Source organism: Leuciscus leuciscus (assembly GCF_965113295.1).
Source record: "Leuciscus leuciscus genome assembly, chromosome: 21".
Classification (NCBI taxonomy): Eukaryota; Metazoa; Chordata; class Actinopteri; order Cypriniformes; family Leuciscidae; genus Leuciscus; species Leuciscus leuciscus.
Genome location: NC_138745.1, coordinates 33,982,181 through 34,009,838, shown reverse-complemented (window position 1 = coordinate 34,009,838; position 27,658 = coordinate 33,982,181). Strand labels below are relative to the sequence as shown.

The following is a 27,658-nucleotide window of genomic DNA, read 5'->3' as shown; positions in this document are numbered from 1 at the left end:
GAGAATTTGTTCATGCCAATGGGAACCGAATATGTTATGACACAAGATCTGTCTGGATGCACTGGTGCCAGATAACATCACAATCCATCACCACAAATACAATCCATATGGAATCCATACAATCCTTAATGGTCATAAGATATATGGTCATAACACAATATAATTTTTTTTTTTTTTTTTTTTTTTTTTTTTGGTGAAGTATGACCTGATTTTTTTCTTTTTTTTCTTCTTTATTGAGTTTTATAAGTACATCCGCTGAGTCGTTTTTCATCAATATTCTTAACAGCTCATGTTATTTGCTCAGATTGCTCCATTTAGTCTTTAATTTTGTGGTATTAAACATTCAAATATTCAAATTAAATAACAGTCACTCTGTCTCCTGCAGGGTGTTTTCTCAGCCATTAAACTAATCCGGTGTTCTTAATTATTTTTTGTAGATCATTAATAATGAGATTTTATATTACGTTCCTGTGAGCTGTTAAGCACAAATAGGAAGTGTTTTTGTGTGTCAGTCCTGGAGACTGTGTGTGTGTGTGTGTGAGAGAGAGAGAGATTGTGTATGTGTGCATTTAATTCCACTCTTTTCCTTTGGTCCTCAGGTTTGTGGGTTACACTGAAGTTGCTTCCAGGTGATATTCATCAGATCCGTAAAGATTTCCCTCACCTAGTGGACCGTTCCACCGCTGTCGCTCGCAAAATGGGCTTCCCAGAAATCATCATGCCAGGTATCCATCATCGAACTCTAGCTTCAATAAGATTGACAATGAGAAGTCCACCCAGACCATTAATGAAAACTAAGCTGCCGAAGTGACTTGTTAAGAACTTGTCATGATGCAAATTAGCATATGACAAACCATATGTTATCCCTCTCAGAGTTTTCCAAAAGGTTTCTCTTATTTTGGCTGTTGCTGATACTCATGGGCCGGAATAGTCAAGAAAAACGAATGTAGTTTACCTTTTACTTGAGAATAAAATAAGAGTAAGCCACCAAAATGATGACCTTTGAATGTTCATGCACCCCTTTTTTTTTAGCTACTTTTGTGCATTTTCCTACAAAAAGATCTGTATCTAAGATCTCCAAACGGGGTGTTTTTAGCTGTAGATCATATATTGAGTCTGTTAATAATTGAAAATGAGACTGTGTGCATGTTTTTGCAGGTGATGTTCGTAATGACATTTACGTGACGCTGGTTCAGGGGGATTTTGATAAAGGCAGTAAGACGACACCCAAGAACGTGGAGGTCACCATGTCTGTACACGATGAAGATGGAAAGAAGCTCGAGGTAATGTGTGTGTGTGTGTGAGACAAGCATCTTAATGAATAATCCAAATTCTAAATTACTGAAGCTCAGTCGATAGCATTTTTAGGGATAATGTTGATTACTGTAGAAAATCATTTAGACTTAATTTTAATGAAAATAAAAAACAATGAATACATAATATAATAAAAGGCAGATAAACATGATACAATTGCTTGTCTATGTAAAGCATAGTTGCATATTAAGTAGCTGCACGTCGAAAGGGAAGATTTAGACATTAAGCAATATGCATATGAACTTTTAAAACTGAGCTTTCCCCCCTCTTTCGACGTACAATGACGTATATAATAAATGTAGATATATTTCAAGCTCTTAAAAGCAATCCAAGAGGAGATATATAAATGCAAAAAAGTTAGGGGCCTAAGATTGAACCCTGGGGGGCACCATTAGGGACAGAGCCAATCTCAGACCTGAAACCACTCATAAAAACAAACTGGTGGTGATCAGAGAGAAAAGATCTAATCCAGGTTAAAATAGTCTCTGTGGCCCTGTTTACACCTGGGGTTTTGGTCGATCGGTGTGAAACGTCTTGAGCTTGTCCACTTTCGACCATTTCCAAAGGTAGTCGAAAACGCATTAGACCGGATTGCTTTCATAGTGTAAACGCTCATGTGGCCGAATGCGTTCGTACGGCGCAAAATACTGTCTTCACTCCGCATGCTGACCTCATGTGTAAACATTACGGGAAGCCAGACCCAGGTTTGGTTTGAAGATGAAAAATGTACCTTGTTTGTGCTTTTTTACTGCCCACATAATCTTTCCTTCTCACATACAGTCAGTCGCTCTCGCCCAGTCCCTGCGCCTGTAGAGCGGCTGGTCACTTATTGCCCATAATTGGTGCCTGTCAGCTGTAGCATGTGTGTGTTTGTCAGGCTTTGACAGGCCAGGTGTGTGTGTATGTGTATGTGAGTGCATGTGTGTTGAATGCCTGACCCTGACTGTACAATGGGTGAGAAATAAAAACAAAATAAATAAAGCATGCAGTTTTTGCTCCTTATGTTTTCCAGTAGGCAGAATAAAACCTTGTTCTTTAATATTTCATAACTCGGATCCATCACTTCTGATCTCAATTAGCTTCTGAATTTGGCAGGGAGTCAGATTAAATTCAATTCTGTGCAACAATTCGTTTTTTACTGGCTGGTGTAAATGCACAATGACGAAGTGATCAACGTAATGGCCTTTGGTGGTTCCTCTTTTTAAATAGCGGTTTCTAAAAATAATCTTAAAAAACAAGAAATGTAATCCCAAATACACTCTACATTTGGTTTTCTTCTTTGCCATCTAGAACGTGATCTTCCCTGGTGCTGGAGATGAAGGCATTCTGGAGTATAAATCAGTCATCTACTACCAGGTCAAACAGCCACGCTGGTTTGAAACCTTCAAGGTGAGTGTCACTTATACTGTCACATCTAATGTGTACTAAAATAAGATAAGATTCATTCATTTGACTCGCCCAAGTGTCAAAATACAAATGTATTCTGGGAATTTTCACATGTGCAATTTAGAGTCCATGTTGGGATTTTCACTATCTTTAGTGGAGGTTAATAAATGCACAAAATAGCATATATTAACATTTATAATTGGACCTCAAAGAAAAAAAAAATCATGATTTGACCCTTTTAAATGTTTAAAATCTCATAAATATACATTGAACAATAAAGATTAAAGTTCAATGTAAAGGTCACAGTAACTGCACCCTGCTTAAGTGTCTGTTTTAATCCACATTTATGTCTCTTATTAATATTCAAGACCTTTTAAGGTTTCCCCCCCTGGCCTAGTCTCTTTCTAAGCACATCTTATGTATGTGTGAGATCCATCTTGTTTGTGCATTTCTTTGTTGCAGGTTGCGATCCCGATTGAAGATGTCAACAGGAGTCACCTGCGGTTCACGTTCAAACACAGATCGTCTCAGGACTGTAAGTTCAGCACACGTTAACAGCTCAAAGTTTACATGCGGGCGCTTTCAGAGCTGTTTAAGCAGCGTGTGGCTTACCTGCTGCCTGGAAATTCACTCATAAAGTTGAAGTGTGGTTGAGGTCACAGCATGTGCTTGATGGTGCTGGTGGTGTCGTGCTTCAGACCTCTTTAAATGTTCTCGAGCATACTTTTTCTTTCTCAGTGGGTTATTAAAATAACTTTTGACTATGACAGAGCCATTTGCATCTGAATGAGTTTGCTATTATTGAGTAGGCTGTTAGGTGTGCATTTGTGGTGCTCAGCTTTACGGTTGCTCATATGTAGTCTGGTGTTCAAATAACTAAACCTACAGAGTTTTAGGCTGATGCACAGCTCATCTCTTAGCATTCGTTCACATGGAATTATACCTCGAATCATCCTAGCAACCACTCAGAATTCAACTCACTAAAAACATTCTGAACACAGTAGATACTGCATAGCAACACCCCGAGAAACTAATCAGAATGCTCAAGCAACTCCATAGCTGCACTTTAAATCTTTAAAAAAAAATTTTTTTCGTATTTTATTTTATTTTATTTCATTTCATTTTTTTTTAAATTACTGTTACTAATTATTTTACGTATCTGAAAACTGGAAACTTTGTTTTTAATTTGTGAACACCTAGAGATTAGAAATAAAATATTGTTATTATTTTTATTTATTTTTTGTGTTTTAATTTAATTTTAATTGAAATTGTATTTATAATTTTGATTTTATTTTATTTTTTATTATTTTTTATTATTTTTTTTCTTTATTTTTTTTTTCTTTAATGACCGTTACTCATTATTCTAAGTAGCTGAAAACTGGCGTTTGTATCATTTTTAATGGCTAAACAACTAGAGAATAAAAATAAAAATAAAATTAAAAATAAAAAATAAGAAAATAAAATAAGAAATAAAATAATGGATTTAAAGTGCAGCTATGCAGTCTATCAATTAATCTATTAATAATTTATGTGCCCATACTGTCAATATATACACACAAGGCGTATTTGATTTGTGTGTTCATCTTTGTTTTGGGTTATGCTTAACTTTTTAGTGGTAAATATTGGTTTAAAAAAAAAAAAAAACCTTAGTAACAGCATACCAGAACCCAAGCAACCACCCAGAATTCCCTAGCAATCACATAGCAGCACACTATATTTTGAATACTTTATTAACCACATGAAACGTAATGGCAACCACCCAGAACACCCAAGTGTTATCGACTTTAGCATGGGAAAATGCCTCTCATAATTGCTTCAGAAGATGTAAAAAACTGGTTTATTGTGCAGCTCTGAAGCTGTTTTCTAGCTGTTTGTTTGTGTGTTTTGCTGAGAGGGAGTTTGTGAATCATATTGGCAGTGAGTACGAGCATGTTTGAGAATCCTGGAAGGTTGTTTATGGGCCAAGAGGCGTCTGGCGTACGGCTGCGGTCATCACACTTAGCTGTGTGTGTTCAACCTTATCCTGGCAGCCGCGTCTCTCCATCTGCCCACCACATGTTGCCACGGCAGCGCCAGGATGAGAGGGGTGGGGTTTTGTTGCCAGGCGCTGGGCGGAGGATGTAAAACTAGTCATTTAGCGCAAACAGACAAACTGGAGCAAATAAGCGTCTCGTCAGCTGATCTGATAATAAACACTATGACAGTGAGAGGGTCTCAAAGTTTCACACACTGACTGCTGATCTCAGCACAGTTGTTGTCTAGAAGTGCTGAAATGTCACATTTTTAAACAAGTTGTCATTCTGAAGATTATTTTTATGGCAGGTCTGGACTGAGTTAGTGCGACTAATAAGGATTTACTGTTCAAAAGTTTAAGTTTTAAGTTTTTTTTTTAGTTTTTTACAGTAAAGCCATAATGTTACAATTTCAAATAAATGCTGTTCTTTTAAACTTTTCCTAAATCCTGAAACAAAATCCACAAAAATGTGAAGCAGAACTGTTTTCAACATTGATAATTATCAGAAATGCAAATCAGCAAAACAAAAACATTAAAATTGATATCCACTTAAGATGAATTATTTCAGATCAATTCAAATTGAGTTAATTCGATTTCCATGATTAACAAGCATTGAAATGCTGACATTCGTTTCAGATTCAATTCAGATCAGATTCTGATTCACTTCGTTCATATTAAGATCAGTCCAAGTTAAAGGAGTGTCCATGGTCAGTTGTGTTTCGAAACACTGACATTTGAGTTTCAATTTATTGGGATTTCTGTGATCATCTGAGCTTTTAAACACTGGCATTAAAATCCGTTTCCTCAAACAGATTGATGCTGACAGGCAGTCAAATGTCAGGGAGAATCAGTTGTCGGGATCTTCATCCCTGTCGTACCCCACATGTCTGCCTGTCTGTTTCTTTCTTTCTGATTAAATTTTGAATGTAAAAACATGAAAAATCTCATCTCCTCCTGGTTGATTCTGTCTGTTACTGCCAGAGGCTTTCTGTGGTGTAGGGACCTGGTTCCCTTAATCCTTCTGTCCTGGTACTGCAGTGATGATGATGATGATGATGATGATGATGATGATGGTCATCTCATGACCTTTCAACCTTTCTGACTCCCTCTCCTCTGTCAGCAAGTGCTGTGCTGGCTCTGATGCAGACGATTTTGAGTTAGGAGATTCAAGTGTTTGTGTGTTTTTTCTTAGGTTGATGTTGACATTTCCATTTTGGGATGAAGTACGGGATGTTTCTTTTCCGTCAGAGAACAGACACACTTCTGGATCTCTTGATGAAACACACCGGCTCTCAGAGGTGTTGTCTGACTGAAATATGCTAGAGATGGTTAGAGTCACGCTGATCTAGAGTCGATGTTATGAAAAGAGAAAAATGAATAAGGAATACGTTTAGGTTAAGTTTAGATTAAGTTGCAGGTAGGGTTGGGTATCGTTTGAATTTTATCGATTCAGATTCTTAATGATTCCTAATTTTGATTCGAATTAGGCAAAATAAAAAAACTTGGATATCATTCACATTTATTCTAAGTCTTATTGCAAAACATTTAATTGTAGCTGAATACCATGAGAAAAGGTTTACAAATACCAAAGCAAAAACAACTAGCCCTACTAATATACATTTCAAGCATTATTAAAGACAAGTAAACACTCACTAATAATAAAAAAACTAAAACAAATTAGCAGTCTTTTAATAAATAATAAATAAACTGTTTTAGGTTTATTTTCAGGTATTCAGGTACAGAAACTGTAATCAATTGTAAAATAACACTGCACTTTATAAATAAAATATACATTACTAATGTAGTTACAAAAGTTATGCTGTTAAGAACCACAAGTTAATTTTCTCGTTGTCTTTTGTTGTTTGACAACAGCAGGAATATTAGGCTGCTGTCACTTTAAGAGCTGCACGGATCCAATATACTGTTACACGTGTGTTTTCTTTTGTCATGTGTTTACATCCACCTAAGACATAACCGACTGTGTGCAATGTTCTTTCTCTGCAGGCAAGGATAAATCTGAGAAGAACTTTGCTCTGTCGTTTGTTAAGCTGATGAGATATGATGGCACGACGCTGAGGGACGGAGAACACGATCTCATCGTCTATAAGGTGAAACCAACACAATCGCCACTGTCTACAGTGCTGTGATCTCAAAGCACACACACACACACACACACACACACACACACACACACACACACACACACACACACGCGCATACAGAGATGTGAGTTGTGTACTGATGCTGCCTGTCCTCGATTGTCTCATTTAACCTTTGACCCCACATCACAATGTAATCATTATGCAATTAAACTTTGTTCATGTGTTCAATCTATTCACATCTGCATATTAAATAGCTTCATTAATGCAGAATGTCGCCTGGCCGAATCCTTTTTGAGCTATGAAAATTAACCCTCATACAAATCATCACTTTACCACTGATGTGAAATCGGTTTTGAATGCTTGAGCAAATCTGTCTCTCTAAAAGTAGAATTAAAAGTATTAAAAAAACAGTTACACTTTAGTTTAGTGTCCAATTCTTACTATAAACTAGTATCTTATTAGCATGAATATTACTAGGATGTTGGCTAAATATTAGTACTTATAAAGCACATATTAAAGCCTTATTCTGCATTACCATATTCTACATCCCTTAATCCTACCCAATAACTAACCTTAACAACTACCTTACTAACTATTAATAAGCTGTAGTTTGGAGTTTATTAAGGCAAAAGTCATAGTTAATAGTGAGAATTAGACCCTAATCTATAGTGGGTAACACTTTATTTTACAGTGTCCTTGTTACATGTACTTACCATAGTATTAACAGTAAATTATGCATAATTACATGCAACTAACCCTCAACCAAATCCTAATCCTACCCTAACCCTATAGTAAGTACATTATTACTCAGTACTTAAATATGTAATTACACTGTAACAATGACACCTTAAAATAAAGTGTAACCCTATAGTGTGACCAAAAAAAACAAAAACAGCACAAACATGTGTTTCAACAAGCCTAAATAATTTTTTTTCCTGACAGACAGCTGTCATTCATTGAAGGCATTCTTTAGTCTCGTGCAAAAGAGGTGTTGTACTCATGACTGTGCTTCTCTATTTGTAGGCAGAAGCCAAGAAACTGGAGGACTCCACCATGTACCTGAGCTTGGCCTCCACCAAACCAGAGATGGAGGAAAGAAATCCCTCGTCCGGGAAGAACACGCAGAATCTCGGCAGCTTCACCATCAGCAAAGACTCGTATCAGATCTCAACGCTGGTGTGCTCCACCAAACTCACACAGAACGGTGAGACACATTCTCCCCATCATTTCTCTACTCTTCTATCAGTGAAAGTGGCCATAAGGCCACAAATAGAATAACTAGTGCTGACAAGTCAGTGTTTGCAACCATTTTACTGCAGTAATGTGACATATTTCTGACTAAAACGGCATTTTGAAAGTTTCTGACTTAGACTTAATCAAATAATTGATGCAGTTGTGAAAACGGGTTCCTGTATATCACAGGTAGTTGAAAATACAGGGATGCAAACAGCGCGCTTTTCGGCGCCTCCCGCTTTTTTCACGTCAGTTTGGGTGACCTGGGTCTGAGAGCGTCTGATTATTTCACAACGTCATCTGAAGCCGTTCCATAGCTTAATGTGAGGGACAGAAGTCTATTTACATCATTAAATTAAAGTTTACGGAAACTCGTTTTCCCTCCTCTGCGGCTGTCAATCATTCTCCATTCAGTATTCAAACAGCGCGCGCGTCTCGTCCGGTTACAGGATGCACGGTAAAACTCTCTCCAATGTGCGCAAGTGCGCATTTAAAAGTTCACATTATAATGTCGGCCGGTAGTAAATGTGCTTTAGAAATAAACGGAACTTGAACTTGATAATGTGAATATATCATATTCATATTATAATGTGAACTTTTAAATGCGCACTTGTGCAGCTCTGCACACTGTGACTCCATGTTGCTTTGAGCACATCATTCTGCACCTGCGATGCGCATACGCGCTCTGTTTTGAAGCGTTTCATACTGTATTATCATGGTTTTGCGCACTGAAAGATTATTAAAAGCCTATATTTTTTATACCTAGCCTGCACAATACATTTAAAATAAGCATAATTTAATTGTATAGTATTTCTGTGTAGTGTAGGCTATATAAATATATACACTTCTGAATTCTTGACATTCATATATAAATATAACATTTTGAAATGTATGATTGCCTGATTGAATTTTATAAGAGTACTAATAGTAATTTGTTTTTATTAACATGTTTAGATTTTATAAAATTACTGTGCAGATTTTCTCAAGAATTACTTTTTGCTGCTGATTTATACACTCACTAAGTTTAATAAAAATACATAATACATGTATGTAATATTTAAAGATGTTAACTGTAATCTTACACTGCAAAATGATAACTTACAAAGGATTAAATTCATCACAATTATGTAAGTATCTGGATATTTGCCGCGGGGCGAGGCTTCGATAACCTCTCTCTTTTTTGACCATACATGTGTTTGCATCCCTGAAAATAAGTGCTTGCTAATGTCAACCAGTGTTATTTTAGTATCACTGAGATACTATTACAGTCTTTTTTAATAGACTATAATAGGGGGGAACTATAATAACTATATTTTAATTTAGAATCACACACAATGATCAGAAATGTCTAACAAGTAAAGAGGGTGAGTATTGATTTCAAGTTGACATCTGTATGTTTTGTGATTTGAAGACGAGCTGTGAGGAATTGCAGATGCGGGAAGATTATTACAGTCGGATCACATACGGGATGCAGTGAAGTCCACTGCAGTCCTGACGCAGTCGCTCCTTCACTCCCTCCTCTCCTCTTTAAGCATGTGTTTGTTGCTCTATGAATCTTACAGAAACTGCGTACCCATCAGCCTTTGGTCATGGTGTAGCGGCAGGCATGAATATGTACAGTGGACAGATTCATGACTGGAGAGCACTGCGGTAGTAAATCTGATGAGCGAGTTTAAAATACTGCGGGAACTTAAAATCAGAGATGGATGTCACAGGGGGAGCATAAAGTCGTCCAAGTGTAGGCCAATGAAAATAAATGATACAGGATAAAAGAAAGAAATGAGTCCAGTGTTTCTTTCATCGATTAATCTACAGTGCCATAGCAAACAAAGTTATATTGCATCCGAGTTGTTAGCTTGCAGTCTAAATTGATAGTGATAAACCAGGTTAACACAACAAAATGCGAAGACAATAAATATAATTTTGAATGTAGTCTTCTAGTGGCAAATGATTCATTTGAGCAGTTTGTCAGTGAATCTTCCAGAAAGACTCACAGGTATTGAATCAGTCTGATGAATATCTGATGTGTATTTTTGAGCGTCCCTGATTCAACGTTTGCATGAGTTTGGGGGCGGGGCTACATGTTTATCCAACCAATGGTAGACAGAGGAAGTGTTTGGGAAACCTGACTTCGTTATGCAGATTCATTTAGTGATGCAACTTTAAAATGTCACAATAATAGTATAATTTTTTTTATAGAAATCTTTTGTAACATTATAAATGTCTTCACTGTTGATCAATTGAATGCATCCTTGCTAAATAAAAGTATACATTTATTTAAAATCGTACTGACCCCATTTTGGAACAATTTATGGTTTCATAGAAAGTTTTAGTTGCATGATTAATTTTTTGAGCATGTTTGAATGAATGATAGTGCCTCAGTCTGCTCCGATAGACATGGTGTAAAGGACTCGTGATTCAGATACATGCGTCTGCTGAGTGATTCAGGGTCAAACGCGGCCTGAATGCAGAGCAGCCAAGCGTCAGTGATGCCATCATTAAGATTGAGATGCGTGAAGTCACATCAGAGAGCATGCTGGCCCTGCGACGGCAAAGATGAAGACAGAATACACGTGCGAGAGTGAGATGGAGTGAAGCAGAAATAGCCTCGGTTAGTCCATGTGCAGGTATGAGGAGGAGACGGACCACTGGCTGAAAAATCAGTGAGAGAACGTGCAGCGTTTATTACGAATGGTAGTCGTGACTTTTAGAATAAATGCTTGAGTAAATGCTAAATTCAAGATGTGAACTCTTTATGGCGTGTTTCTAGGGTGGACAGACATCCCTGTTTTTCTGTTTTTGGCATCCTGTCCCCAACTGGAGCTGTCCCCATTTTACAGCACATTCACAATAGAAGCTAGTAGAAATGAGATCCTATTTATAGTTATTAATATTTTTAATTATTATTATTTTTTTTAAATATACTGCATTTTAATTTTAGTTTTAGTTATTCCATTGTGTGTTTGTCTTTTTTTTATATGATTGTTTATTCTTTTATTAATTTTATGGCAGTGTTTTAGTTATTTTAAATGAAATGAGATTTTTTATTTATTTTTTACGTTTTTTATTTTATTTCTAAGAAACACACACACACACACACACACACACACACACACACACACACACACACACACACACACACACACACACACACACACACACACACACACACACACACACACACACACACACACACACACACACACACAACCTAAAATGCAAAATATGCCTAATAATGGAGATTAAAGATCCTTTTCTAAAATTACATTTGAAAATTTTTAAATGAAAATATTAAATTAGAAGTATTTGTTAAACAGTTTTATTATTCATATGTTCTCATATTTATCTTGTAACATGTTTTTGTGAAATCATAATTTTAATATAATATAATACATAATTTATCTTTTTGCAATTCTTACTATTTACTATTTTTAATATTGTGATTTTTGGTGAATTGTATTAAAACGAGTTAAAGGTAGTTTGACACACTGGCATAATAGAATGAATAATAATAATATGGAACCAACAACAATAAAAAAAAATTAAAAATTAAAAAAGGAAAGGAAAGGAAAGGAAAGCATACGGAAATATAGTGTCCTTTTAAAAATTTTATATATAATTACAAGCAAGATTTCACTGATATTTTGACCACTGATCCAGGAAATGTTTCCCATTGATTCTCTCTTCTTTTCCGTCACTGGTAAGTAGTGAGAAATAAGTGCACTAACATTAAACTTCGCAACAGTTGCTGATCTTTGATGTAAATCAGCTTGTGCTTCTGAGACACTTTGAGACACTTAAAAGCGGAGCTAGCAAACACTTGACTGCTGTCAGAATGCCAAGATGTTTTCTGCTCTAATTTCAAAGCTCCCCTGCCACACCAAGACACAAGCAGCAAGAACCATTGATACGCCTCACGCTATGCAGTGTGCGATATGAGAGCTTTATAGGCCATCTTTATCCCCGCTGGACAACACAATAATTCCTCTCACATAGCGTTATGAGGCAGTCCGTGCTTGCGAATTGATTACAGAGGTGCTAATGACTATTAGCGTGTGGTTTTACGCGACCCCTGAGCCACGGGGCCAGTTTAGACGGAGCTTTAATGAAGACCTTTGTCAAAAATCTCAGTTCTCCAGGTAGCAGATGAGGTAATGAGGTCGCTAAGGAATCGTCAGATGGAAGACATTAGCATATAAACACAGGTTTTGATTATTGTAGGCCACAGAAGCTCTTTTCCCCCTGAGAGGCCTTGTCCATCAATGCCGACTTTGTTTTCTTTTTTATATCACGTTAAATGTCGAAAAAGTAAAATAGCTAGGCTCTTAATATCATATCGAGCCATAGAATCCCGCTGTTCTGCTACACCAACTATTTGTGGTTTCTGCATAATCATCGCAGGTAGAAATCAATAAGAAATGCTGGAGCGCTGGTGAACGTGTGTTTTATGGTGGCTGTTTGACTTGGCTGTTTTTTTTTTGTGAAGTAAACTTCCTTGATGATTGAAGAGCATTCTGAACACAGAAACCTTTCTCGACCAATAAGAGCGAGGGATGAGTCTTTTTTTAAGTAAAGAATGGCAGGACCGCTCACTTTTCCAATGGCCTGACAGCTCTTTCTGTCTCTGATTCTTATTAAACCCACAGGCTGGGGTTGTAAATGTTGGGATCTTTAACTCTCTGAAACGTCTCTCCCACACAGACACACTTCCTGCTGATGTGATATGATGATATGAAATCTCAGTCTCTGCTGTTCTTCTGCTCGCATCCTCTTCTTAGTTTTATTATGCAGCACTCTGGACTTTATTCTGATTGGGCAATTGTGGCACGCTGTGGCAGAATATATTTGTTTAATTAATGCTTAATTGATCATTATCCTATGAAACGGCTTGTGTCAGGGTCCTGATTACCTGTTAGGCTTTATGATGTTATAACAACCGGTTGACTGTACATTGAAAAGACTTGATATTAAATATTAATTGGCCAAGACAATGTCAAATGTAGGCTTCCTGTTTGATTGTTTTTTAAATGACATTTTATAGATTTAAATAATGGTTGAGTAATTGTATTTAGTTTTCGTTATGAATTATAAATTTAGAAAATATATTACTCTCATTAACATTTAACATTTAATAATATTTAATAAAGCAGTTCTATATTAATTATTAAATTATTTGTAATTGTATTTATAAATGATATAATAATAATAATAGTGCTAAGAAACGTAATTTAGATGGTTTGTGTCAATCTCTCTCTATTACAGCCCTTCAAAGCACAATCCCTTGTCTCGTCACATTACGTAATTTTAGGTCACAGCACTTGTTTTTAAATGCTTGCTGGAATGCCTCATTTCAGGTTAAAAAGTCAGTCACTCCTGTTGCCATGACGATCACCATGGGAGCTGCTCAAATGGTGTTGAGAGTTCCCAAGGGAACCATATGAACTCTGCAACTCTCCATATCTCATACAGGTGCCAAGCGGCACAATCCACATGAGGATCCACACTTTCCCAGTGCGTCATCGCTTTAACAGCTTATTCCTGTGTGATTCAACCAATAAAGGAAGGCAAATTAAGAATCATTTAAAGAGCATTTGCGACCTCATGAATCATTGCGGGTCATTCCCTCTGGCTGGTCTATGAACTCTGATTGATAAACTGCTTTATTGGTTTATTTTGCCCAGATTTCCATTTTCTTCTATCGTTTTGCAACTACAAACTTTAACCGTGGTGGAATCAATTTTACCTAAAGACTGTCGTGGCTTATGGCTTTATCAGCCAGGCTGACAGCTCATTTTATTCATATGTCTGTTTGGGCTCTATGTACTAATGAATGTTTAATGTCCAGGTTAGAGAGGTGAGTGTGCTAATGCGGTTTTTCTTCGGTCTCCTGTAGTGGATCTCCTGGGGCTTCTGAAGTGGAGGTCCAACACCAGTTTACTACAGCAAAACCTGCGTCACCTGATGAAAGTGGAAGGAGGAGAGGTGGTAAAGGTGTGTATAAAGCCTCTGACGGAAAGAAAAACAAACTCACAGCTTTCATTCAGACTGCCGTCTGGATTCATGCAGAAATGTATGACGTAAAATGCTACTAATGTAAACGTTTGAAGTTGGTCTGGAGACTTGCGCTTTGATTTATGATATGAAATTATGAATGAACTCTCTACTGTACTTCAAAAGCTTTTTGCTTATTAGTTTTTTTTTTTTTTTTTTAAGGCAACCAGCAAAAAATGCTGAGATATTTATAGAAATTGCATTTCCGAAAGTGTTTTCAGTGTGGTGTGTGCTCTGGTCTGTGCAGTTATAGAAATGCTGTATATGGATAGCACGTTTATATTGCAATGTCCTCGCTGTTTGCACTCAACAACAAACATATTGTGCGACCAGTTGTAGTCTGATTTGAACAAATGACTCTTATTTCTATTTCTATCGCTATTTCTTTAATGGGCCAGAAAGCACCATGAATCAGTCTCAGTTGTCACTTTGACTCACTCGCATCACTCAAAAAAGTCACTCACCTGATTCAGTGCATATTGCTTTATTGGCGTGACATACTTACTGTATGTAAGAATTGCACGAAGCACAAACAAAATCAAACAAACAAAAACATACATAAAATGCATTCATATATATTTATTTATACATAATAAATATATATAAATATGTAGTACATATGAAAGCGCTATATAAATGCCTACATTCATTAATTTATTCATACGCATATCAAAAGTTCTACTACTGTCTCACTCACTCAAATCACTCACTCACTCGATGAACTCACTCACTCACTCACTCACTCACTCACTCACTCACTCACTCACTCACTCACTCACTCACTCACTCACTCACTCACTCACTCACTCACTCACTCACTCACTCACTCAATAAAGTCACTCACTCACTCACTCACTCAATAAAGTCACTCACTCACTCACTCACTCAATGAAGTCACTCACTCACTCACTCACTCACTCAATGAAGTCACTCACTCACTCACTCACTCACTCAATGAAGTCACTCACTCCCTCGAAGTCACTCACTCAGTCACTCTCTCGCTGGCTCACTCAAGTCACTCACTCACTCACTCACTCACTCACTCACTCACTCACTCACTCACTCACTCACTCACTCACTCACTCGGTGAAGTCACTCACTCACTCACTCACTCAATGAAGTCACTCACTCACTCAATGAAGTCACTCACTCACTCAATGAAGTCACTCACTCACTCAATGAAGTCACTCACTCACTCAATGAAGTCACTCACTCACTCAATGAAGTCACTCACTCACTCACTCACTCAATGAAGTCACTCACTCACTCAATGAAGTCACTCACTCACTCAATGAAGTCACTCACTCACTCAATGAAGTCACTCACTCACTCACTCACTCACTCACTCACTCAATCACTCGGTGAAGTCACTCACTCACTCACTCACTCACTCACTCACTCACTCACTCACTCACTCACTCACTCAATGAAGTCACTCACTCACTCAATGAAGTCACTCACTCACTCAATGAAGTCACTCACTCACTCAATGAAGTCACTCACTCACTCAATGAAGTCACTCACTCACTCAATGAAGTCACTCACTCACTCAATGAAGTCACTCACTCACTCACTCACTCACTCGATGGACTCACTCACTCACTCACTCACTCACTCAATGAAGTCACTCACTCCCTCGAAGTCACTCACTCAAAGTCACTCTCTCGCTGGCTCACTCAAGTCACTCACTCACTCACTCACTCACTCACTCACTCACTCACTCACTCACTCACTCACTCACTCACTCACTCACTCACTCACTCACTCACTCACTCACTCACTCACTCACTCACTCACTCACTCACTCCACTCACTCACTCACTCGGTGAAGTCACTCACTCACTCACTCAATGAAGTCACTCACTCACTCAATGAAGTCACTCACTCACTCAATGAAGTCACTCACTCACTCACTCACTCACTCACTCACTCACTCACTCACTCACTCACTCACTCACTCACTCACTCACTCACTCACTCACTCACTCACTCACTCACTCACTCACTCACTCACTCACTCACTCACTCACTCACTCACTCGATGAAGTCACTCACTCGATGAAGTCACTTGCTCGCTCGCTCGCTTGCTCCCTGACTGGTTGTTCATATTGTTAGAACTACACATTCTAAATAGTGATTTTGTTGTATTAAATGGAACTTAAATGCTATGAACTGTTTATTTAAAACCCCCTCTAAGATAAGGCTGAAGTCACTTGCTCGCTCTGTTGCTCTGTTGATTTTCTCTGTTGATTTTCCTGAGATTTTCCCTCATGGATCATGCGTTTGAATGTCAGTTTGCTCTTGAAGGCGTTGTCTCATGATTTCTCTTGCCGCTGTGAAGGCAAACACACTCGAGCTGTCAGCGGTTTAGAGAGAGAAAGATGGAGGCAGAGACGCTCTGTGCTGTAAATGTCCCCTCAACCTCCCTGTAACATATTTTGCAGTCTTTCTGCCATGTCATAAAAATAAAAAATATAAAACGTCCAGCCAGAACGAAAGTGGCAGGTCTTTTACTCCGTATATCACTGGTTTTCTTTCTTAGGGTGTTCACAGTTGAAGTTCCCAGTGAACTTCGTCCCAACCAAAAAAGTCCTTGGCGTTCACATTGGCATTTTAACACCAAACCTAAATATACTGAACCTAAAGGCATAGGGATATGTTCACAACCTGATTGGACGGCTTTTATTATGTATATTTCACGACAGAACTTACCGAAACATCCAAAACAATTCTGTCTTTGGTCCGGGTTGTGTTCATATTTCAGTCGCAATGCACCAGAGTTCGTTTATCGAGACTCATCTTTTCAGCGTCTCGGTCCGCTTGTTTGGTGTTATCAGGGTTCGGATGTCAGCGTTCACACTTATTCATATGAACCGCACTAACAGAGAAATCGCACCAGAGTTCCTTTTAATGGAACTAAAGATGCCAAGTGTGAACACAACCTGTTGAAAATGTGTTGCGAATGCGGTTTCATTATAACTTGGTAACACTTTCAAATAAAGTTCAGTTTATTTGTTTTTTTAATAATGTTTTCCCAAAGTCTCCCAAAGTTCCTTATCCAAGTATGTTCTGGCAGGTTTCATCCTTCAAATGGCAGATAATAAATAAACCAGGCGTAAAAGCTTTTCTTAAATGTTGCAGTGGCCTTGAATCATTCCTGCAGATGTTTTCTCCAGTGCATTTATAGTGAAGTAAGTGATCCGTGCCATGGGGTAGATTTTGAAGAAAGCGCTGTCAGGAGCACAAAGACGATCGCACCGCATTATTACATCCTCTACGCAGCTTTCATGCGGCATGTCCGCACTGTCTGCAGAAATTCAGTTTCAAACTTGCCAGTTATAGGAAGGTGTTTTAGCACACAGCGTGAGGAAAGTACATAATCATGTTGAGTGGGACGTCTGCTGGAAACATTAAGGGAGGTCTTTCTCTCATTCTCTGTGGTGAGTGGTGAATTATTCACTTTGTTTCTGGCCAATAAATGGACTGCTTTGTGATCTGTGCGTGTGTGTGTGTGTGTGTGTGTGCGGTTGAGAAACACTCACAGGAGCACCTTCAATTACAGTGTGTGATCTCCATATTAACAGTTGTTTGAATTAACAGCATTAGACCACCCAACGACAACTCTTATATATTTAACCACCAGTGTGGATTTCTTTAGGACTGCAAGGGAAGCTCGGCTTCCCCTATAATGTAAAAAAATTAATGGTCAAATATGTACTATTGTGTTAACATTTTATTGATTAAAAATGCGTTAGAACACGTTCGTGTCGAAGACGAGTTGGTTCAGAATCAGCTCTACATACAGCAGGACGGCTGACTCGATTTCCTTCTCATTCATTCCTGTAGCGTCACAGTGCATTTCCCTGTTGAAGCCCAGCGTCCATTGACTTCAGTGGGGCTGCCGCTTCTTTGAACAGTTTTTTTCAGTGCTTCGAAACTAGACGGTCATTGGATAAACGCTGCGATTATGTCCTGCCCACGGACGCTCAGTGTCTCTGAGGGTGAATGGAGAAGTGAGCTGGCCTGGACTCCGGGCTTCTGCGTGATGATTGGAGGGTCTGTCGAAAGACTGCGTCTCCTTTTGATTGACAGCGACTTCGTACTATAAGAAGTCGCTGACGCTAAAGCTATTCGAGCTCAGTCCCATCGCGGATTTTGCAAGTGTAGTCGAAAGACAAAACTGCTGCAACCTATTTCTTGGCATTTGCTTGGCGAAATTGCTAGCAAATTTTCATCATACATTTCACACGATTATACATCATATATCTTTTTATTTAATTTTTTTATTATTTGTTTGTTTGTTCGTTCGTTCATTCATTCATTCATTCATACAGTAGGCTAGGCTAGCGTCGTAGGGGTGAACTAGCCAGCTAGCAAACTGCACACGATGGCAGACAGTGCTAATATTGTCGACCTGATTTTGGCGAAAGTCTTCCTTACGAGGATAAACAACAAAATTGAGCTTCCCCTCTTTGAAAGACCAGCAGCCGCCACTGTTAACCACACCTGAGACTTGAATAGCTTATTTAAATTTATAAATTTTTTTTGTAAATTTGTTGTAAAAGAATAGAATAGGAAATATTTCAATTTATCTGTTGTTGTTTATATGATTGCTAAATTCTTTTTGATTCTCATTACTAGTGTTAATTATCAACTCACATCCATAATTTGTTCACATTTCCATAACCAAAGCATTATTATTCTTCACAGAAAGAACATGAGCGCGTGTTCATGTTATAATATCATCTTTTTTCCTGTCCTTTTCATTAGAATAATTCTCTCACTCTTCCTCCATCACCTGCACTTTTTTTGATTGCTTTCTGAGTTATGTGTACACCTTATGTGAGCGGTGGCATCTTTAACATGCCGAATCTCATCTCAGACTGAAGACAGATTTATGGCCGTTATAGACTTTCGACGTCCTGTATCTGCTGGGACTTGTTCTGTTCTGAATATATGCAGCACCTTCAGTGTGTGAGCGTTTATTTATTCCCTCAAGGGCACATTCTTCCTCTCCTTGCAGTGATCGTAACCAAAGGCCAGATGTGCCAAACACTGCGCTAAAAACACTCGTGCTCAGAGAATATCGGCATTGAAATGTTTTCACACTGAACTAGTTACTGCAGTGTCTTTGCGAATGTATTTACATTGTGCTTATAAAAAGATCCATGAGAACACCTTCTTGAAACCTTGATGTATTACAACCTTGATTTATCATAACTGTTATAATTATGAGAACATGCCATTTTCTCAATGCTCTGAGAAATAATGTTGATATTACGTAGATAAAAGGATGATGGGTTGAGTGAAATGAAAGCGAGCAGAGTGAATGAACATGTTGTTTCAGGTTCTGAGCTGTATAGCTGGATGTGAGCTGCCCTGATGTCCTTGGTCGATTGTCATTGAGCATCAACTGAATGACAGCAGACATTAAAGTGGACAGCATGTGTCCAAGAACCTGACAGCATATCGGTTTTCACATTTCCTGTAAAAACACAGACACACACCGCACTGTGATGGTCAGTTTCGTCTTGTAATGTGTGTGTGTTTGTGTGTTCAGTTTCTGCAGGACACTTTGGACGCCCTCTTCAACATTATGATGGAGAACTCAGACAGTGAAACGTTTGACACTCTTGTGTTTGATGCTCTGGTAAGATTGTCATCAAATATGTTCAATCAAATATGCACAAATTTAAAAATAAAGTATGGACATTATTTCAGTCCTTAAATCTTACAACCTGGGTGACTTTCATTTTAAATAAACCTATTTTTTATAATCTGATATCTGAATATCTTATGATGATAACAAAATGCTGTTGTTAGAAGAGATATTATTAGTGTTATTAATAAGCGTGTTTCTTTCCTGTTGCCCTAACATGTGATATTTTATTTGTTTTAAATGGTAAGATTAATATAGGTAGGTATGTCTACATATTTTCACAGCTCATTTTAAATTATATTAATATTTTAATATGTTTTATACATGACAAAACCGTGTTAATAGCACTTATATTAAAAATTAATTAGATCAGATTTATTTATTTTTAAATTATATTTTATGATGTTTGAAAATAAGAATTGTTAGAATAAGAATTATATTTTTGTTGCATTTTTATATTCATATTTTAATTAAAATGCTTGTTAACCCCCCCCCCCCCCCCCCCCCCACCAATTATTTAATGTTTTAGTCATGCTAAATTATATTAAGATTTGTATAAATTGCAATAACATATTATCAGTACTTCTACTAAACAGTAATTTGTTTAGTATTTAATAATAATTAATTTAAAGCTAATAGATCTTTTAATATTTAATATTGTTTTAATTTGCATGTTTTTTTTGTTTTTTTTTAAACAAACCTCTTTTTTTCTGGTTCTGAAAGGTCTTCATTATTGGACTGATCGCAGACAGGAAGTTCCATCATTTCAATCCGGTTCTGGAGACCTACATCCGCAAGCACTTCAGCGCCACCCTTGCTTACACGTGAGCGGGAAATAAAGGAATTCTTCTGTCACTGAGTTAGTATGTGCTCTGTTTTTATTTCTAACACTGTGTGTGTGTGTGGATATTTTTCAGAAAGCTGACAAAAGTCCTGAAGAACTATGTGGATAATGCGGAGAAGCTTGCGGAGCAGCTGCTGAAAGCTCTGAAGGCTTTGGATTACATCTTCAAATTCATCGTGAGGTCCCGGGTTCTCTTCAACCAGTACGTACTTCCGTCACATTCGTATCTCATGTTTTGTTTTGTTCATCCTACATCTGAGTTTTAAGCGTATCACGCCCAAATCCGGGAAGTTTTATTAGTAGTCTGAATTAGGGAATCAAGGGGAGGTTGGTTAGCCTCAGCATCATTTCCATTGGTGGTCATTAAGAAATATAATGAAAATTTAGTGATTTTTATTTTGGTTCCTGCAAAACATTACTTTCGGTGCAACATGTTTAATGTAATACTATATATTAGGGCTGCATGATCTATCTATTTAAAAAAAAAAAAAATTATATGTCTTTGTGTAATTATCAGATAAAAAAAGCTGTGATAAAAAAAAAAAATATATATATACTATATAACTATATACTATATATACTTATATATAAATATATTGTAAATATAAATACTACTACTACTACTACTACTACTACTACGACTATTACTACTATGACTTCTACTACCGCAACCACTACTACTACTACTACTACTACTACTACTACTACTACTAGTAGTTATTTTTTATTTCCCTAACTACTACCACCACCATCACTACTACTACTATGACGACTACTACAAGTATGACTACTACTACTAGTTCTTTTTTTATTTCCCTAACTGCTACTACTACCACCACCACCACCACTTCGACGACGTCGACTACTACCACAACTACTACTATTGAGAATATAACCACTATTAAGAATACTACTACTACTACATCTACTACTACTACTAAGACTACGACTATTACTACGACTATTATTATGACTACTATTATGACGACTACTACTACTATTACTACTACTACTACTACTACTAATAATAATAATGAAAATAATAATAATAATAATAATGTGCTGTTGGGGATGTTTTCATCCACTACGGGGTATTTTTGAGTCTTAATTTGGCCATAACTTTCTCCATGTTTCAGCAAATGGAATGATTTTTGCATAAATTTTTTTCAATTTTTTTTGCATAAATCTATTAATCAACCTCAGTCCTGCTCAAAAATACTAAATGTTAAATAAAAAATCTGGATTTTAACTCTTTAATTGCCAAATTAATAAATGATGTCACTGATTTGGGAAAAAAAAACACACAAAATGACTAATTTTCAATATAAAATGTGAATGTGGACTGGATTTTTTTTTACCTTTTATCACAGTCTTGGACATGTCAAAGATTAGAAACAACATTGGTTTTGATGCATTGTTAGTTTTTGTGCAGCATCAGATTTTAACTTTTTCTCCCTCATTTACTGTTCGTGGCTGTTTTTGCCCCATTGACTTCCATTATAACCACATTTTTTGATTGCAAAGCCATGACACCATATAATCATGCATTTTTGATTGTTGGTGGTTTTCCCTGTTGGGAAGAGGTCAAATTTGTAATTTTTACTGTTGATAACCAGGTGGCACCATTAACCCTTTAGATAGGCCTGTGCAAAAAAAAGCTTAGTTTCTGGCTTTTACATGGAGTTATATGGAGTATAATAGCATATTTGTGTGTGTGTGTGTGTGTGTGTGTGTGTGTGTGTGTGTGTGTGAGAGAGTATGAGAACTCACCTTGATGCGTCTGAGAAAATCTAAATATGCACCTCAGCTCTCAGAACTACATGGAGTAAACAAAAACAAAGTAAGTGTATTTATGCATCTGCTGCCTTTTGATGGTGAGAAATGCAGACTAAACAAAGCAAGTGGATTTAAACACTTGCATGCAAGCCTGCTGGTCATTTGATGGTGAGAAGAGCAGCAAGCAACATGAGAAAGGGCTTGACTTGTAGTGAAGTTTTAGAGATGATTATGCCGCCTGACCCCTGTGGCGAGCTGCAGGATGTATCGTCTTCTCCCTCTGACACCACAGACTCAGGAGAGTCAGATCCTGATTTGGATGTGGCACCCTCATCATCCTCTCTAGCTTCCACTGAAGGCGAGGAAGATTCGGAGGATCCTGGATCTGAGTGGATTGGGAGAAACGGCGAAGTGTGGTTTTCCACCAACACGGAGACAACTCCCTTTCTTCAGCCTGCCAGAGGTGTGACTCCAGGGCCGACACGCTATGCCATCGCAAGGGTCCAGAACATGGATTCTGTGTTCAACGGATTCTGTTTTTTACGGAGCAGATGATTGACCTCATTGTCAGCATGACCAACCTCCATGGGCGCCGCACAATGAGAAACTGGACCGGGGTGGACTCCACAGATCTCCGTGCCTACATGGGGCTACTGATTTTGGCCGGCGTCTACAGGTCCACAGGGGAGTCCACACGTTGCCTGTGGGATCATCGCCTTCCCCTCCTATTTTTACTCCATAAAAAACAGATTGAACACAGAATCCATGTTCTGGACCCTTGCGATGGCATAGCGCGTCGGCCCTGGAGTCACGGGAGTTGGCAGGCTGAAGAAAGTTGTCTCCGCGTTGGTGGAAAACCACACTTCGCCGTTTCTCCCAATCCACCCAGATCCAGGATTCTCCGAATCCTCCTCTCCTTCAGTGGAAGCTAGAGAGGATGATGAGGGTGCCACATCCAAATCAGGATCTGACTCTCCTGAGTCTGTGGTGTCAGAGGGAGATGACGATACATCCTGCAGCTCGCCACAGGGGTCAGGCTGCATAATCATCTCTAAAACTTCACTACAAGTCAAGCCCTTTCTCATGTTGCTTGCTGCTCTTCTCACCATCAAATGACCAGCAGGCTTGCATGCAAGTGTTTAAATCCACTTGCTTTGTTTAGTCTGCATTTCTCACCATCAAAAGGCAGCAGATGCATAAATACACTTACTTTGTTTTTGTTTACTCCATGTAGTTCTGAGAGCTGAGGTGCATATTTTGATTTTCTCAGACGCATCAAGGTGAGTTCTCATACTCTCTCACACACACACACACACACACACACACACACACACACACACACACACACACACACACACACACACACACACACACACACACACACACACACACACACACACACACACACACACACACACACACACACACACACACACACACACACACACACACACACACACACACACACACACACACACACACACACAAATATGCTATTATACTCCATATAACTCCATGTAAAAGCCAGAAACTAAGCTTTTTTTTGCACAGGCCTATCTAAAGGGTTAATGGTGCCACCTGGTTATCAACAGTAAAAATTACAAATTTGACCTCTTCCCAACAGGGAAAACCACCAACAATCAAAAATGCATGATTATATGGTGTCATGGCTTTGCAATCAAAAAATGTGGTTATAATGGAAGTCAATGGGGCAAAAACAGCCACGAACAGTAAATGAGGGAGAAAAAGTTAAAATCTGATGCTGCACAAAAACTAACAATGCATCAAAACCAATGTTGTTTCTAATCTTTGACATGTCCAAGACTGTGATAAAAGGTAAAAAAAAATCCAGTCCACATTCACATTTTATATTGAAAATTAGTCATTTTGTGTGTTTTTTTTTTCCCAAATCAGTGACATCATTTATTAATTTGGCAATTAAAGAGTTAAAATCCTGTACTCCTTTAGTATTTTTGAGCAGGACTGAGGTTGATTAATAGTTTTCAGCCACGAAACATAACGAAAGGTTGTAAATTGAAACAATGCACAAGGGATAATAATAGTAATAATAATAATAATTTGGTGGGGGTGGAGATTACCTCCTTCCATATGTTAAGCTCTATATAAATGTAACAATAATATTTTTATTATTATTATTAATATTAATATATTTTTCTAAGTACACATTGACTTTGCAATAATTTTATTATATATATTTATTATTATTATTATTAGTAGTAATATTGATATTTTTTAACCATAATTAAATATCTCACAAGCAAGCACCGCAAACCTGTATTATTTTTTTAAAATCTTTATTTTATTAAAAAAATTTAAAGTTGCAATTAGATTATTTTCCTCAAATCGTGTAGCCCAACTACATATATTGTGCATTAGTAGACAAGTGGCAAAAAGCAAAAATAATAAATGATGGCGTATCCAACAGATACTCAAACCGTGTTTTATTTCCTCCTCCTTAGAATCAGTTTCTCAGCCAATAAGCCGCAGTTAAGGCTAAGATATGTGACAGTTTGATTTAACGGGCAGATCTGAAATGCCACACCTTTATCAAACTGAAGTGCCCTTGTTTCCTGACGGATGTGAGGATGTGTGTGTGAGGCAGGAAGTGGAAGAGCCAGCGGTGCTGATTTAGGGAGACGGAGGACATGTTGAGTAATGACTCGGCCTAAATTAAGTTCAGCGCTGGTGATTAGCTTGTTGTCTGCGGGTGAAGTATATGATGGTGTCTCTCAGGCCCGTCTGAGGAGAGGATCTCGCTCTCTTAACTACCTGGATGTTCAGAGCGCCTGACACCACAGAGCGCTGTGAAACACACTAATGAGGAGAGTCTGATCTGATTTACACCTGCTCGCGGTGTTCACCAATTCATGAACCCGACCGCACACGTCTTATAGTCGGAGATCCGCTAGACAGGGCTTCAGACTGCAATGAATATGATGAGAAATATGACAAAACGTAAATAATTATGATACGATTGAGTAGCTATTGGTGTCAGACTGTAAAACTGGTGTCAAATATTAATACATTTCAATGTTTGCTGCAGCCCTGTTCAGCATGATTCTTATAACTTTTTTTTTTGAAAGTTGATTGAAATCAGCATGAAGAAATTATTTATTTATTTATTTATTTTGGATGCTGATTTAATTCAATAACTTGTGATTTTGAAAAAAAAAAAGTTTATTTATGTTTTATTTATTTTGCATTGTCCTTTTTCATAACAATTAAGCACATTTATCTCAACATCATCTCATTACTGTAATTAATATGATTTTTTTAAAATAAAATGAGCATAAACTACAAGACATACTACCATGATATTTACTTACAATAGTACTTCAATTTTTTTTTTTTTTTTATTAATTGTAATTTTGCACAAATTATAATTTTTATTTTATTTTTTATTTGGGGATGAAATATGACCTTGGCACTTATTTATGCGAAATATAATATCTTATATTTTGTTTGACTTTACGTTGAAATATGACCTCGGCATTTCTTCACAGTTTTCGTGAGATTTGTTTTTAAACTTTAAAAATAATGCAGTTCTGCCATATGTCCCCTGTATTGTTTTAATTTATGGGTGTAAAGCACTTCAAGATAATTAATGTTCAACTGGAGCGTGAAGAATATTTCAATATATTTGACGGGCCATTAGTTAAGTGTGTGTGTGTGTTTTGATGGAGGGCTGGTCTAATGTAAATGCTCTGGATGAGGGTGAGAACGTCTGACTTCAGAGCACAGGTAGTCAGGTAGGGCTAATCACATCAGCAAAGGCTGCGTTTAATGAATGCATGAACGTGGAAATTCTCCTGGTGTTTGTGTGGATCGCTGGAGTGATGCCGAGAAGGCCCGTCAGCTCTTGCCCTTCAAACTAGATTACAGAGCAATTCATCAGTCTGATCAGTCTGCAATCAGGAGCTAGTCTAGAGGTGCCAGTGAACAGGTGTGTGTGTGGAGTTTGATGCATTGTTTTTGATGTGGATTTGTATGGATCCGGCTAGTTTGATGTCATGGATTTGCATACCAAACACATGTAGACCGGTCTGTTGGCTCTCTGATGATTTAGATGAATTGATTCTCGCCGCCCAAGCCCCTGATCATCAGCTGTTTGTGTGTTTTCCTTCAGGCTCTACGAGAACAAAGGCGAGAGTGATTTCATGGAGTCCCTGAGGAATCTCTTTACTTCGTTTAACTCCATGATGAACAGCAGTGCTGAGGGGACCGGCGGGGTCAAGGTGAGGCCGCTTTAGGAACCGCTTAAAATGAAAATTCAATCTGTCGTTTCTTGTGTGGCTTTTTCACACATACAGTATAACACAAAAGGAGATGTTTCTGAGAATGTTCACGCTGCTCTTTTACATACAATGAAGGCCTGCAAATGACATAGCAACATGATAGCAGTGGACCAGTAGTTCCAGTATTATGAAGCGTGTCATTTGTTCATCTCTAGTGTTAACGAAAGGATTATTTAATAATGACTTGTTTTCAAACAGGTTTTTAAACGGTTAGTCCCGCCCCAAACTCACATCGTTGTGTGTGTGTGTGTGTAGATTTCCAGTCTTATGATGGCTTATGCAAGGAAAAATCTGAAATTTAGATCATTACTCGCCCTTGTTGTGGCTTTCAACATTCATTTGCACATCCATATATTCAAAATGGATGCATCACTGTCAGTTAAGAGGCATAATTTGTGCCAAGCATTACATAGTTTTGCATAGCTAGACTTATCGCAATAAACTACCCACTGAGACACAAAGAGAAACTGATACTTAAGAGAAGTCAAACCATAGTTTTATTTTTGATGTGCCATTTAGGGACAGAAGATGTGTGTATACTCATCCTTTCTGTTTCCCTGACGGTAATAAATACTGAATAAAATACTGAAGTTACTAGACAACACAAGAAGTAATAGAATATACAGTTGTGCTCATTAGTATTCAATTTAATGTTAATATCTATAGTCTATCAACAACATGCTTTAACTAAATATTTGTCATAGATTTGATGCCACTAACCTGGCTAACTTTGGAAAATCTAGTGTCTGGTTCTTCCTAAAAATTACTCGTTGTATCTATCTGACATGTCTTTATGCTGCATAATTGAGTATGTATTTTGAAAGAAATCAATAATATTAGTTACATTATACATGTCTTTACTTCCGATCAATTTAATGTTACAAAATATTTTTTATTTCAAAAGTGCTGTTGCTTTTAAACTTTCTTTTCATCAGGATAATCCTGAAATGATCACGGTTTCCA

At 37.6% G+C, this 27,658-nt stretch overlaps 1 protein-coding gene across 2 annotated transcripts in view; it reads left to right on the top strand.

The window, feature by feature from the left end:
- The window catches only part of dock1 (dedicator of cytokinesis 1), a 245,900-nt gene that overhangs the window by 49,472 nt on the left and 168,770 nt on the right, over positions 1-27,658 (top strand). For both annotated transcript variants that reach the window (XM_082151859.1, XM_082151858.1), the window contains exons 13-23: positions 600-725; positions 1,159-1,283; positions 2,605-2,703; positions 3,163-3,235; positions 6,719-6,822; positions 7,840-8,020; positions 13,943-14,040; positions 19,661-19,750; positions 20,483-20,583; positions 20,677-20,805; positions 26,527-26,635. In XM_082151859.1, the coding sequence (XP_082007985.1) occupies positions 600-725; positions 1,159-1,283; positions 2,605-2,703; positions 3,163-3,235; positions 6,719-6,822; positions 7,840-8,020; positions 13,943-14,040; positions 19,661-19,750; positions 20,483-20,583; positions 20,677-20,805; positions 26,527-26,635 (1,235 nt within the window). The remainder of the gene's footprint in view (positions 1-599; positions 726-1,158; positions 1,284-2,604; positions 2,704-3,162; positions 3,236-6,718; positions 6,823-7,839; positions 8,021-13,942; positions 14,041-19,660; positions 19,751-20,482; positions 20,584-20,676; positions 20,806-26,526; positions 26,636-27,658) is intronic.